At 39.0% G+C, this 16,026-nt stretch overlaps 1 protein-coding gene across 2 annotated transcripts in view; it reads right to left on the reverse strand.

Annotated features, from left to right (window-relative positions):
• Nucleotides 1-3,776: 3,776 nt before the first annotated feature.
• The window catches only part of LOC100220634 (transmembrane protease serine 11E-like), a 43,095-nt gene continuing 30,845 nt past the window's right edge, over nucleotides 3,777-16,026 (reverse strand). For both annotated transcript variants that reach the window (XM_072928499.1, XM_072928500.1), the window contains 5 exons: nucleotides 11,437-11,475; nucleotides 9,217-9,412; nucleotides 8,201-8,460; nucleotides 7,236-7,378; nucleotides 3,777-5,892 (listed from right to left, as the gene is read on the reverse strand). In XM_072928499.1, coding sequence (XP_072784600.1) covers nucleotides 5,731-5,892; nucleotides 7,236-7,378; nucleotides 8,201-8,460; nucleotides 9,217-9,412; nucleotides 11,437-11,475 — 800 coding nt within the window. In that variant the 3' untranslated portion in view covers nucleotides 3,777-5,730. The remainder of the gene's footprint in view (nucleotides 5,893-7,235; nucleotides 7,379-8,200; nucleotides 8,461-9,216; nucleotides 9,413-11,436; nucleotides 11,476-16,026) is intronic.

Here is a 16,026-nt window from a genome sequence, read left to right on the forward strand (position 1 = left end):
TCTGGTCACTAGAGTAGGTGAGACGAGTTTAAATCATTCTCAATACCATTAGCATATCTTGTCTAGAATGGAAGGGATTCAAGCACTCAAAAGTGTCCGTGTATACAGTGAATGTAGAATAGTCATCTTGCATTTTAAAATATTTATACCTTTAAAAACCCCCAACCACACCAATCACCTGCATCCTATGGTACACAAGAAAAAAAAAAAATTTGTCTATCTTGATTGGAGTTTGGGGAACTTGTAAGGGCAAGAAGACCCAAGTTCTGTGCTCTTTGTGAGCATCCAGTGCATTATTTTGGCATTTCTTTTAACAGAACTCTAGCAACCCTCAAGATTTACACCTCAATCCAAGAGCACATACCACCTTTGTGTTTAATTACTAACAAATGTTAAGAGCAGATGCACAACATTGTGCTCTTTCAAACGTGGCCTGTGCTTTGGCAGGATTACGGTGAAGGTTCTTGTCTGCTACAATGCTGTTTACACAAACAGAAATAATTGGAGAAGATGTGGGCAAATTTCAGAGAACCACTAGAGGACACTAGAGGTTTGGAATGCCGAATTCAGAGACGGGATAATGGGAGAAAACCGTTCTGGATGTCGACTGCAACCCTTACCAGTAAGGAAATTGATGCTAAGGCTGGTATTTGCTTTGTAGCTTTTTCACATAATACATAAAAATCAGAACATGGAATAATTACTTTCATTATTTCAACACAGTCATTTCAAAGAGCAGTGTATGTATCTAATTCACGGAATTAACAGGAGTCCCAGTGACCAAGGTGGGGAGGGGGGAAATGAAAAAGAGTTTAAGGACACCAAAAAAAGTCAGTTTTGGTTTTGTTACTTGCATTGTTTTTTTGTCTTTTCGGTGATTTTTTTACCCTTATATTTGTGGTTTCTTTCCTTAGAAATTAACTTTTTTTTTTTTTTTAATCTCAAGGTTAACCTAACCATTCTTATTTTCAAGCACTTTACCCATCAAAAGTATTATGAAAAATAATAATAATTAAAAGAATCTGCTACCTACCATCTTTGTGTCCCAGTCATTACATTTTTCAAGACCCAGTCCACTTTGATACAGTCATCTCACATAAAATAGATTTTGCATAATCACAGCAAATACTGACAAGCCTTTTGCCTAAGTGGAGAAACAGCAACATCCAGTTAATTCTCACGTAACCCTTGAGCAGTAACCAGGCAAACACTAACAATTGTTGAAACCATGAATGTGGGCTTCTAAGATAAAATACTACAAAGAAATTGAGAGATTCTGTTTACCCCAGAAGCCAAAGAAACAAATTCACAAATGCATCAATTAGCAGATGTACCCAGGAACTCTATAGGCTGATGGTACCAAATCAAAAAATATACAGATTTTCCCTAAACTCTCTAAGACTGCAAAATTTGAAACATCTGGAGTCAATTGACTTTTTTCCCCCCCCCATAGTCTTCTTCTTAAAAACTACATATGACATTAAAATCTTAGTAAATTTGGTTAAATAAATTAATTTTAAAGAAAATCCCAGCTCCATATTAGCATCACGTTAGAGTCAGCTATAACTTTTGAGGTAGGAAGAAACGCTGTCAGTTTACAGACTTGCTGAAGCAATAAGTGAGATGAGGCTGTGGCCAGGAGAACATAAGCACCTCCAGATTTGAGTCTATTCATGTCCCAAATCTCTGCAACTTCAGTTTATGTGCAGATGCATTCTGCATCCAGATACTGAATACATCTTTAGAGCCAGTATCTTCAAATGGAGCTGTAAATCTCCTTTCTATCTGCTGAGAAAATCCAAGCCACTTGGGTATTTTTAGTCTTTAATTTCCTGGTTTACAGGTGCAATTTCACATGCTTAGTGGGACTTCATAGTGGAGATTTGGACGCATACATTTGCTTCCCTAATTGATTTAGTTAATAAGCAAATTAGCAGACAAAAATCTTGTAGATTTTTCCCTAAAAATGTGTTATTTGAAATTACTAAGGCAAACACAGTTCAGTTTAGCACACCAGCCAGTCCAGAAGTTACCATAAATCCACATCAGCATCTTTCAGTGAGTTTCCAAACATCCTTCCATAGGCTATGGCTTGCCATTAGCTCTTGCAAGAGCAAGGTGCTGACTGGCAAGGCTTTGTATCCTCTTTTTGGCAACCCATACCATGTAGGAGTGTTTTGATGGCTTATTTAAAAGGACTGCAGCTTCCCAGCATGATAGGCAGAAGGAACTTGCTACTTAAAGCTGCTCTAGCAAGTGACACCTTCCTAGAAACCATGTTAATAATGTTGATAAATCCAGCTAAACAATGTTGATAAATCCAGATAAACAAGGGCACCTTATCAAGGGCACCTAAGCTGATTTCACACTGAGATGTGTATGAATGTGTTTCCAAAAGCAAGAGCCAGTTTTTCCGTGCCTGCGAACCTGCAGCACAGGCTGCAAGTTGCCAGATAAACATTCAGTGGGTTAAATAATGTTTTTTGGCTCTCAGCTCATCTAATTTGTTAACAGGAATAGCAGATACAGAATGGGATTTTCTACAAGCTTTACTTACATAAGAAATCCTGATGACAGATTGATGTCATTCAAGCAGACCTCCTCATGTGATTAGGCCTTGTGCAATCAGCCTCTTCTTTCTTTCCTACTTCGGCTCCAAGCTGAAAATTAGCATTGGGAAAGCCCCAGACAACTCAATTGGAATAACCAGAGGTTTGGAACACATTTCTTGATGCTTTAAATCTACCTGGGAAATCTCAGGAAAATTGGTACCAGCTGCATAGAGTTTCCCATAGCCAATTTGCAGGGATACAAGGACAAACATGTTTTTTCCAAGGGCAGAAGCAAGGTGGTGAATTCTTGAATTCAGATCCATTCTCAAATTTGCATAGTATTATCTTAACTGAAATTGACCTCTGAGTGTTTTAGAAAAGTGTCTTACCTTGTTTTCGCTGAAACACCTGTAAAGTTCAACCACTGTTAATAACAAAACGATTCCTAGGACAGGGAATGGATAGAACTACAGAAAGCTGTAGTTTTAGAATAGTTTTAAATAAAATAAGGAATATTTATAAGGAAAATAAGGAAGATTAGTCTATTTTGCATCATATTCAAACTTTAGCTTATTATTATGCAAAGAAGAAGGTCAGAAAAAATCAATTGGTTTTAAATACATTTAATGTTATGAAACATATTGCCTTTATTTTGTTTAAATCCTTGCTAAATCTTAACATCAAGAATAATAAAAGGCTTTTAAAAACCTTTTCTTTAATCACACAGTAGCCTCATTGTTTTACTCTAAGGCAGAAAACAAACAGAGTCATCATAAATAAAACACTGACATGGAATATAAGACAAACCTAGGCCAGACAGTTTACTAAAAAGTTTATGAAAAGTGCATCTGGCTGGCTCAGGATTCCCTGAGTAAGGTAGACATTCTCCCACACACCTCTTGGCTATTTAGCCACTCATGAGAAAATCTGAAATAAAGGCTGCCTTTCTCATTTTAAAGGTATTGCATTTACATGTCACTTGCTGTGTGAGGTAGGAACCAGTTTCTAGGGGCTGTATCTGGGCCTCACCTCCTCATTGTTGCCCCTGCATTTGCTATGCAAAAAGATTAACGTGCAAAACAAAGCCCTAGCTGTCTATGAAAATGAACTACTGTTTATTTTCAATCACAATTCATCAACAGATTGTAAAGGATACTTCTTATTATTTTCACCCTCAAAGCAATAAGAGGCACAAAAAACTAGATGTAACTTTCCCCCCCCCCCCCCCCCCCCCAAATTATGCCTTTGATAAAAGGGGACGTAAGCACTAGAAGAAAACAGTGGGTTCAGGTTATCTAATTCAAAGCTCCATGAAGTTTCTGTTTTGTAACTGAACCCTGCCTGGAGTAAATTCTTAATTGAAAAATAGCGGCAACTCAAAAGTGCATAAATTACAAACTTCATCAATAAATTAAGGAAATGGATTTGCTGCATCTAACTATCCCCCTAACTGTCCAAAGATCCTTTTCTTTTTACAATGACATGGAAAATCAGAATAAAGGTACTACTATGTTGAAATTAAAACTAATCTAAAATCTTCAGTAGATTTCTTTCTGAGATAAGGCAACTTGTCTTTCACCAAAATTCAAAAGATACACAGAATGACTGGAAGTAGCCCAATAATAAGACAACCCCTCCTACACCACCAAGCCTTAAACATAGGTTTTTCCATTGATAAGTAGACTTGTAATTCAGGGTGTGAGTTTTCAAGAAATGCCAAACATCTCATTCCCAGGGATGCTGATTATTGGAGACCTTGCACAGTAGGAAGGCTGAGGAGAGATCCAGTCCTAAGCAGTGGGGGAGGCAGGATGCTTCAGCAGCATTTTCAGCTGTAGTAGGTGCAGCTGTGGGACTTGCAGTTTCATTCATATCTCATACAGACTCCTGTGAGTCCTGCATTCAGAGCCTAAGCAGTCCAGTGGCCATTTGAAGGCTACAGGTGACATTTTGGATCCCCACATTGAAGGCCTTGGCTCTAAAGGACCCCCTTCCACCAGCAATCCATGAGAGGTTGTGCACAGAGGTGGGAAAAGTGCTTAATCAATGTGTAAGGATTGCATTTACTCTGAAGTTCTTACTGGGACTGTTCTTTAACATGAAATCACTCTTCATTCTCATAAGACATCCGTATTCAGGATCATATTCATTCATGGCAGAGATTAATCCATCAGTGAAGTAGCAGTAATTGCTTGCTTTGCAGTGAGATGGTTTCTGCTGGTTGGCATGCCCTTGGAAAAGCATGCTGTTTCTTGATCAAAAAAGGTAGTTCCAAGTTCTACTGTGGCAAATATATTTTTTTTTTCCTTTACAACAAATTTAAGTGCCATATTTATATCTAATGAGATTGTTCATGGGGGGCACACTTAAAATAAAAACAGTTTGGGTAAAGCTTGTGTTTCTGCATCTGAAGAATACTGTGTGTTGAACAAAGTAGATCTAGAAGACAAGTACAGAGGTAGCAGCACAATGTTGTGATGAAGCATTTCCACAATAGCAACTTCAAGCAACTTGAACTTCACAGAATCCACAAAAACATTCCTGTTTAAAATGTGATTTGCAATAAGAACATCAAGCTTTTCTCTTTCCACTTCTAACCTACTGCGAGCACAGAAATCCTACTTTTCTTTAGCCAGGACCTAACCTCAGTCCTGCTGATCCACTTTTAGTTACCAAGGAGCAAGGTGACCATCCAGGTTCTCAGGAGTCAGTGCAGATTATAGTCCCTAACAAGAATAGTCATCAAGGGTCCACTTTGGTAGAAACACAAGCGTGACAGCATTTGCTTCATTGGAGGAGGAAGATTCAGCTACAGACCTTGCCCATGGCTGAAGAAAAATTTCTTTTTTCTTTTTTTTTTTTCCCTGGAAAATGTTTGCACGTATAAAGCAGGTAAATTGGTAGCTTTTAAACTTAATTTTAATTATGTCAGTTCATAATTTCTGATAAGGGAGAAAGTTTCACAGCTCAAAGACGAGGCAGACAATTTCATACATTTAGCATGAATTCAGAAGGAGTTAGGGTCTCTTGACAGCAAAGATAGCGCTTGCTGTAGACCAAGGTTGCTCCAACCAAAATTACATAGGGATATATATACTAAAAAAATAACCTTTCAGAATTACAGACAAATATGAGTTACATGTAGTCTATGTAGTAAAATCCATTTTTTACTTTAGAATTAGATGCCTGTTTTTGTGGTAATCCAGTCACGGAAATAAGTCACTCGTGTGTAAACTCCAGGTTTATTTGGCTTGCCACATTCATCTCCCCAGCTCACTATTCCCACGAGGTACCACATCAGTCTAGAGTCTGGAGTAACAAGTGGTCCCCCAGAGTCCCCCTAGAAAAAGAGGAGGGGGAAAAAATATTCAATTGATCAGAAGAGAAAATGCAATTCTCTCCACAGACAGGAGGGTCTATCCTATAAGAGAAGCTAACAAGCATTATTTCAAGCGCAGCCTTTTGTGAAGAATCCAGGCTGTTTCTGAAACTTGAGTCAGAGGTCTGTGGCATTTTCCTTTTTGTCAGGGGACCTCCTAACCTCTGTTTTGGTTAAAAACCTAACAAAAAGCTTCTGTTCTGTTTTGTGATACACTGCTTCCCACCTGCCTCGTCTAATTCCTTGTACAGAGTATGGAAACACCAGTTTAGGTAGCAATCTAAGAGAGCATAAACCTTTTTTTTAAACATGTTTTATAGTAATTGCTATTCTTAAAATGAATAATTTCAGTCACTTTCAGCAGTAATGTTTGAAAAGGAGCTTAGAGCTCCTTTTTGCTTGTAGCTTTCCTCAAGAACTTGATCTTCTAGTTAGATGATTTCTCCTTAAGGTATTATCCACTTTCCAAGGCTCAATTTGATACTGTTAATAGTATGGCATGGTAATAATAATTAAACTGGAAACCTTACAGGCTGAGAGGCAATCCTCACACAACAGACCAAATTCCCCAACTTTCACCAAAATTATTTACTGAAATAAACAGCAGTTGCACACTTCTGCTTAGGTCGTTTCCGTGCTGAGCCAGGAACAGAGGAATGAGCTTCCCAGGCTTACTCTGCAGGGACTTTGTCTTTGGGCAAAAATCTGTAGGACTGGGATTGAGGGAAGAGTCTGTATTAAATCAGCACTTTAAGAGTACAATCTTTAAAATAACAGAAATTATGTTTTTAAAAGTTATCACTATGGAAATATTTTTGTTTGTACATAAGCATTTCCTTGCAACATTTGCAAACCTTCAGCATGCATGTTTCCTTCCCATTCTTTTACACCTACCTTTCTTATAGTTATCTTTCTTTCAGAGAGTTTTCTTTTCACTGAGCCAAGTCTCTTACCAAAGATTACATTGTAACAGATCTGTTATGATATGATCCAGTCCAGAATGTAATTTCAGTGAGTAACAGTGCATTTTTTTTTTGTAACTTAACATTCTTAATCTTCTTCCTTCTCATCTCTACAGATATCTGGTATTACCTACTTAAGACATTTAATTTTTAGCTCATAATTAGTATAACAGCATTTAGTGCTAAATGATGTGTTCTAAATGCTATTTTACTTTACACCTAAATTCCTGTTTGAATGGAGCCTATTTAAAGGACTAATACACTGTCTATTAAGATTTGGTCAACCAGATACTCCAGTCAGCATTAAAATAGTTTTTCTTTCTAATTTTCAGCTACAATTACCTGACAAGCATCTACTCCTCCTTCCAAGTATCCCGCACACAACATCCTGGGTGTTATGTCCCCATCATACACTTCTTCTCTGTTGCAAGTTTCTGAGTCAATAAGTTTCACTGTTGCCTCCTGAAGAGCATTTGGGGCTGGACCTGAGAGAAAATACGATTTGGGTATTTATCAACATAATTACTTTGCAGTAGTTAATATACAGGAAGAATGTTTAATGTCCTCTTATTGAGGACCAGCTTGACTTGATTTAATGTGGAGATTTTGCTTGTTGATCTGCCTAGGTCAGACTCTTAAGGAGAATGTACACAGAATCACAGACTCACTTAGGAACTGTACTGTTAAGACTGAGGTAATGATCACATGGTACACAGCACCTTAAGTGTAAAGCTATACATTTAACACATGTTCCATAAGACAAATTCCATATTCAGTGGAACACAAATTACCTAGCAATTTGAGCAGATGATACAAAATGAAGATGTCTTTATTCCATTGCTAAATCTGCTCTTAGCGTGGCCTGGTAAGAGTGTGAGCTTGGGTAATCCACAGCTCACTCTGCAAGTTTACCTGAAAGCTCACAGAGTTATCTGTAACTTCTGATGGGTGCTGGCAAAATAGTTTTTTAGGTTCTATATAAACACATACATGGCTGGACTACCTGTCTTAGGAATTTACAATATGAAATGAAAAGGCTGGGAAAACAGAAGAGTCTTTGGGTTTTTTTGTGGTTTTTTGTTTTGTTTTGGTTTTTGTTTTTTGGTTTTTTTTTTTGCTCCAGTGGACTGTAGTTCTGTGTTTATTCACTCTAGTTTTAAAACAGGAAACTGATGCCTACAACTAAACAAACCTATTGCAAACATTAGGCTTGCTATCATATCACATGTGGCTACAGAAGTTATATCAGTTCACTCGGAGCTGCTGTTTATGGACCATACAGATCACCTGGCAGACTCAGGACTCACCATCATTGGTGAGAGCTCCCCAGCCTGTGATGACAGCATAAATATTGTAGGGAAAGGTTTGAGATGGCTCTGGCAGACAGACATGGTGTATGCTGCTCGTGAACTCAACTCGTTTGGAGAGCTGCACAAGCGCAATGTCATAGTCATGTTCTGGGTAGAGGTAATTCTCATGGATAATAATTTTCTTCACTGATCGCTTCAAGCTTGGTGGCTTCAAAAGAGCTCCAAAAGTAGCAGTCCACTTCTCAGGGTGAGTCATGCTGAAAAAGGTAAAAGTGCTGTAAGTATTTTGCTGTAAATATGTGTTTGGGTCTTTAAATTTGCAGAGTATCTTTACTGTAAAACTCCTTGAAGTCAGCTCCCTGTTAGACAGTCGTGGCATCCATCACTTTCCATAACACTACTGTGGGCTGCTGCTAGAAGAGGGCACTCCTGCATTCCCTCCTCCTCCCCTGCTCCTTGTCCCTGATCTAACCATTGTGTGGCCATAGGGTGTCATCAAATCCAAAAGCTCTTCTGCTGTAAATTCTTCATTTCTGTTGCTCTTTTTGCACATTGATAATCTGTTCCATCTTAAAATACCTTGCAGCTTCACAACTGCCATGCTTTTAAAAAAAAACCCTGAACAGAGGGGCAGAACATGGGATGGTAGCTGCTGGTAGCAGTCTGCAGTGGCAGCAACCCCATTGTAACACGAAGGCATATGTTTAAGAAATGTAAACATAACAGGAAACAAATACTCCACCATTTCACTCACCTTACCTTTTCTGCACTTTTTTGGTCAGTATGCCAAGTGACTATTGATTTTCACTCATAAAATTGCCAATTCTGCTCCTGAGGATCAGTCTTTAGTTTCTCATTGAAACATCCAGCTGATGGACCTACTTAACTCTGACTTTTTTCTTCCAAAATTGTTTGTCAGGGAAAGAGTTAGGGGTATGGTGCAAACCTAGAAAGCCACACAACTTGATAGAGAAGGGGGACATTCTGCTGCAGATTCTAAGATAGGAACTTACTCTCTGAAGCAGTGAGCTGCAGACACCAGCCATGTGTTGCTGATGAGTGTTGCACCACAGCGATGGATGTTATTGTACTGCAAACTGGCCTGCCAGGGCCAATCCCCGGTCTCTGCAGAAGACAATCCCCCAACGATTCGCAGCGATGAGGATTTTGCCATTGACTTGACTGATCTATTCTGCCGTAACCCACAGACTGTCAGGAAGGACAAAGAGAGTATTAGCTATTCTTCTGCTTCATAAATCCTGCAAATGGCTGTGGAAAACATATGTAAAATTACACACCACCTATGTTCTTTGAAAATGTATTGACATCAACAAGAAAACATACCTTCCTCCAGCCCCCCAAATCAGAGCTCCTCATGCACTACCCATGTTTAGAAGCCTGAATGAACAACTGACTATCATGAAAAGCCATGATGGTCAAACATTCAGGCTTAGCTGTGTGAGAAGCCTGATTCAGGAATCAAAACCTTCACCACATACCCAAGACAATTCCCAAATAGAGGCATTGCCAACTTTAGTGTCTCAGGTAATTTTTCATTAGGATAAAATATGAAAAAGGCAAAACCTAGAATGGGAATAATCCAAGTTGTGGGGTTTTACCATGCATGCATGCAGATTACATCAGCAAGGTGTCACCTGGTAACTGATCACTGCAGTCTGCAAGTAGACCTGGAGAGGCACTTCATGCAAAGAGCATCACACTACTCCAGCCAGAGATGACAAAAGGCATGGATACCTCCAGCATGGTATTCATCCATAACACAAAATAAGCATTTTTATCCAAACCCAGAGAGAAATTGAAATATCCATAGTTTCAGCTGTTAAACTCAGGATATTCAGGAGCAGCTGAAGCTCCTGCATAGCTTTAGAAACTTCCTCCATGAACAGACCTACTTCAGCTTTAGAAACTTCCTCCATGAATAGACCTACTTCAGCCATCTCCCATCCAAAAAGCATCAAATCCATCCTGCCTGGACCAAGACCCACTAGTTTTCACCCAGGTCCCAATTTCAGCTATATATTAGGAAAGTTGACACACAGGACTATCCCAATTCATTGAAAAAGAGACAGAGATGAGAATTATTTGCATAGTGACCACACAATCCAAACCATTGCTGCACTGTTCGTCTCCCAGATGAGGGAGCCAGGAGGGAGCCAAAACAGAACTTGGTAATTCATCACTGAGGAGCTGCCAGCCCCAGGGCCCTTGAAGTCCTCATAAGTGAAAAACTGGAGCCACAGAGAGTGTTATCTCATCCCTTTCCTGCTAGGATCTGCACAACATTGTGTTAATCATACTTCATGGTCAAAAGAGGCAGGAATACCACAGCAGACTGAAAGCTGTTCTTAAATGTAGAAGAAGAAAGAAAAGTTACACCACACTGAGGAGTTAATGGCCTCCGTGTAAAGTCTGCCCTCTTCTGATGTTTAAAACCAATATGAAGGAATTCAGTGAAAACTAAATCTACCTGTCCAAAAGTTTTGTGTAAAAGACAAACTTCAGAATATACCATAGTTCATAAGACTGTCTGAACTGCCGTTTTCCCCTCCTGAAAGCTCTTTATAATCTTCAGTAACTGGTCCTAAAACTGCACAATCCTGCCAACCACCTGTGCAGTCAATGTTCAAAACACAGGCAATAAACTCAGTTCTATCAGTGCCCCAGAACACCAGCACCTACATCAGACCCAAAAAGTGATATAATTTAATATTTCGTTATTTGACAGCTTATTGCTAAGGAACTGATCAAACCTTCTCAGAGTTAAAAGAAACACAACTTGTAAGCAAAGATAGCTTTTATGACTATTTTATCTCCAAGCAAGCTGACTTCTTTCTCTGAAAATTTAAAAAACATCTCTAAAACAAGGTATCTGTATCTAATCCCTACAGCAATGCATTGAGAAGACCAGTCATATTTCCATATATTTCCACAAGGAACAATTTTGTGCTGTCAGCCATTCCAAATTCCAGACTATTTTGGTTATAATTACAGGCTGATGTAACTTTTATGCATTTCCTTGTGGTACCTCTCTCCTTTCAATGGGTGCTTAAGAAAATTACAAAGTCCCAATTTCTGAGAGTACAAGGTCACATTCATTAGACAGAAGGAGGAGAAAAGGCTCTTAAGGGCCAGGAAAAGTGCTCAGGGACTCTTAACGCTAATTTAAAAAGTTGGAGGTGAGATTTCTGATGTTTAAAAAAAGCCTCACTTACTGTCATTGAAAATGGCTTCTGCTCTTATTGGATCCACATCTGAAACAAAGAAACAAACAAACAGTCATGGTAAGGCCAGGCCAGCACAGACAAGGTTCCTCAATCTCATGGTCATCCTCCCTCAGCTATTTGAGTACAGGGCACACAGGAGGCATGGCTGAGGGAGCTGCTAGAGAAACCAGGGTAGCTCATATGTGTTCATGTTCATGCGCTAGCTGTTGTCCTCCTCTGCAGTCAGCATTGTCTGAGGACCAGACACTCATCCAGCCCATCCTGCTGGCCCCGGGTGTTTCTGGAGGGGAGTACAGACAAAACAAGTCTTGTATTACTCAGGGTCTACAATTTTGTTGGGGAGAAATCTTTATGGCAGAATATTTTGAAGCTCCTCTTTTTTGCAAAAAAAAAAAAAAGTCAACAGTTCACATATTACATCCAAGAGAGGACTGGAGGAGATCTAGTACTCTGTGCCCTCTTCAAGATCAGAAGGACTCACTTCACTGCAGCAATGGAAGCTCACAATAGCAGTGGCTCACTCTCCTTTCTCCTATCTTATTGGTACACTAATAATACTAAAATAGATCGTTCATAGCAATTTATTGCGTGCTTCAGCAGGTTTTAGTAATGCATTCCCTCCTTTAAGATGCATGTTGTATGTTTACTGAAAATATGGCATGCCTGTGCTGACAATAACAAGCATTGGCTAAGGTTTAAATCTATCCTTTTTCTTCCAGAATGCTGTTTTTCACTAGAGCTACCACTGTACTTCCCAGCATTTGAAACAATTTTAAAAAATAATACTATATTAAAAAAATCACAGTTTCTATACAGTTTTTAAATTATATAGTGATTCTATACTAGTGTCAACAACTTAATATTTTGTGTCTGGATAGACTTTTTCAGCAGATTCCTATCCTTATCCAATTCCTTCCAAATTTCTCTTTGCTGCCACACAGAATATTATCCTGGCTTTAAGCCAAACCCACCCCAAGTCAGGAGGAGTCTCTTTTGAATGCAAAGGGCTCTGGCTTACACTTGTCAACCTGTTGGGTTTATATCACAAGTGCTTTGCTTGCAGGCTTGACACTTCCTCAGGTATGCTGGGTGAATTGTCTTTTTGCAATCCACCGGTACCAGACCTGTGCTCACTCACTTCTTAATGTGACAGTAAGCAGATTATGATAGAAAAAGGGAAACAAGCAGGACTCCAGCACACATACAGCTTGTCTGCAGGGAATGTTACAGACCAAGGCAGTGCTAGCGCTGCCTGCCATGTGTGTGTGTAACCACTGCTTTATTTTATAAGGATGGGAGATGAGTTAAAATTGGACATTTATATAGTAACACAGTCTATTCACTATAGAAGGAACTTAAGTCTTATTCACTATGAGCAGGAACTGTTCACATTATGAAGATAATTACATTTCACTGGTGGGCAAGACACAACTTCCAAGGTCCTCCTTCAAATAAAAATGCTCATTTGTACTTTCTCAATTCATATGACAAAAGGAAGAAAACACTAAAAGTACATGTACTTTTGCATTTCAGTAACACTAGTTGTATTCTGTGAATTTCCATGGATAATATGGTTAGTTGTCTCCTAGAACCATTACATCAAAATGGAATAATACTACAGAGCAAAAGCTAGGTCAGCAGAGGAATTCAGCAGTGGTGTAAACATGACTGTTTGCTAAACTGTACTAAGAATTTGGCCACTTCACCTGTATATTTATATTGGCTAGAAGTGCTTTGAAAAATCTGGCCCTACTTGTTTCTTTCAACTATGATGAGCATCCAGTGTTTTCCTAGAAATTCATACAGCCTTCAGAACTAGTTCATCATTTGAGTCACACCAATACTTTATATCTGGAAACTGGTAAGAAACCAACAAACATAACTCACAATGAAAGAGGACATTTTGCCTTTAAGTGCAATACTGACAACAATGTTTTTTAGCTTTTCTCTGGGTGGAGAGACATTTACCTCATAATTCGTAATTATGAAGCCTGCAGCCAATTATTATCATTTACATTATGTTGCAAAGCTCATCGAGAAGACAAAAGGAGCAACCAGCTTGTTCAAGTGCAGTGCCGGAAGCAATTCAATTGGCATGTTCCCACTGCATTGAGTTTTGCTGTGAGTCACAGGTGCTCTGCAAGGCACCTGTATGTATCTCTGTTTGCCTTTGTATGAGGCACCTAGAAAAAAGTACAAACTTCACACGGGCAAAATTTTACCCATTGCTTGCTTCCAGCTGGATCAACTTCGGTGTAATTGGAGAAACGAGCCTTCCACACACACGCTGCCAGTCCGTACAGCTTTGAATGTCAGCATATCTTACAATATATCCCTACTCTGCAACTGCTACACTCTCCTACCCATTCACTGCTGAAGGTATTCACTAGGGTAGGGTCCCAAATGCAGAGCACATGTGTGTGTTTGGAAAACTGAAGTAACTGACCCTATTTTCAGATAAGCTGAGCCCACAGTAGATCAAAAGCAAGGAGCACTTTGGGTTACATGATACCACTGAAAATCAGGTTGCTTACTGGTTTACCATGCTAGGGGCTTGCCTTCATTTGTTAGCATCTTCACATTTTGGCCTGTTGAAGAGCACGGATGTTCATGTTGTGCCAGCCAACATGTTGTAAGCCCTGCCTTGAAGCAGTCACTCGTAAGGCACGAGAGAAAATTTCGCTGCCCAGCTCATTTACTAGTTGCCCTAGTTGTTTGCGCTATCAAGAAAAAGCATCAATTAGTAACAATTAAAGTGTCATATCTTGTCCCAACTGCATATGGCTGCAAAAGTAGTTGTTTGTTCCACATTTAGGAAAACTGTTCAAGATTCTGCTGTAAACAAGTTTAACTTGAACCTGCATTGAATACCTGTAAAATGGAGCTTGCTAATGAATTTAAGCTTGCTTAACTTTAATGATAAAATGAATGTTTACATTAAAATGGCAGCAATCTATTAAAATGCAGCTTAGGGATTCCATTTCTCAGAAGAGGGGTCTGTTCTCCAACTGGACAAACAATTTTGTTAATATAATTATTTTATATATTTATTAAACAAAATAACTCTAAAACACACCTAAATTCTTAATTTCTGACTAACTTGCACTTATTATTTAAGGCTAATAAATTATCAGCAAAGAACTTTTTCACTCCTCAACATATGTGTTTGAGCAAACTTGGAAGGAAATGCTTATGGTTAAGTGCAGGGAGAATGGGATATCTTATCTGTGAGGGATCCAGAGGTTCCTATGGAAAAATGTGCTCGCTTTGCTACATCTCTAAATAATGTCAGGGTCACTGCATCAGAGGAATCAGTCATGTGCCCACTGCCTCATTTCATTTTTTCCACAGAGTTCAGTGTTTATGTTAAAAGGAAAAGATCAGACAGAACTCTATGAAGTAGGAGTATCAGACATTAGATTGACATAGTGCAAGCAAGGCATTCAAATTAATTATTAGGGGATATTGTGCATTTTCAGCATAGAAAGGGCTAGAGATGGCTGCAAAATTAAAGATGATAAATCCTTTAAAAATCTGATGCAGTTTTACCCAATTACATAATTTTTCACAGGTGTTGATTCATAAAAGAAACTTGATTTTTTTATATAGGTTTCTACACCTACTGATTTTCCAGATGTGAAAACAAAACTTCTAGTCTCAAAACCAAACTGCCTGTTCCATCCTCTACTATATCAAGTTCCTGCATCTTGCTAGTCTAAGATGTCTTTTTCACACAGAGAAGGTAAGGTAGAGATTATCTTAAAAGGGATATGAATGGAGGAAATGATTGTAAAGAAAAATAAGAAAGAGTATGCGCATCAATACTTATAACACATTCTTGGAAATGCATTTGAAGCACAAGTTTGGGGAATGCACCAGGGATCAGAGAAAGCATTTTTCCCACTGTCCTTCACCATATTTTAATAACAACTTTCTTGAATGGAGTAAGAATTACAAAATTCTCAGCTACATCAGAAACAGAGGCCTCACCCAGAGTTATGTAGGGTAACAACTGCACATGCAGACAGATAAAAAGAGGATCACTGGTGAGTTTCAGTAGGTCACCAAGCTGGGCAGCAGAGAGGAATGTCACAGAGTGCATGTCCTGCAGTGTAGACAGAGGTGGGGATAATAGCTCTGCTCTAATGCTCTTTAATTATGGTAAATACCACAAAGGTCTGAAGTACTGGGGGAAGTGGGAATAAGAGCAGTGAGCAGCAGATTCAGTCATGTTCCAAAAACTGTACCTTAAAGGAACTGCAGAAATTTCCTGAAAGATGGCAAAACATGAGTTTTGGGTTTAGCAGAAAAGGCATGTTCTTGTTTGTTACATAGTTCATACATCCTAAAATGTTTCTACACTAACCTTCCAATATTCTTTCTGCTAGCAACAGGAATTACCTCTCCAGATTCGTGCAGCTAGCAAAACATGGCTTAGGTACAGGTGATGCAATTCTCATTCCTTCAACAGAGTAGAGTAACCTGATAGAGATACCACAACAGCTTTGTGCCTCTAATTGTCCCTATCACCCAGCTGTTCCCTCCCTGCTGATGTTCACTGCACATGTCCTCACATCT

Source organism: Taeniopygia guttata, chromosome 4 (assembly GCF_048771995.1).
Source record: "Taeniopygia guttata chromosome 4, bTaeGut7.mat, whole genome shotgun sequence".
Classification (NCBI taxonomy): domain Eukaryota; kingdom Metazoa; phylum Chordata; class Aves; order Passeriformes; family Estrildidae; genus Taeniopygia; species Taeniopygia guttata.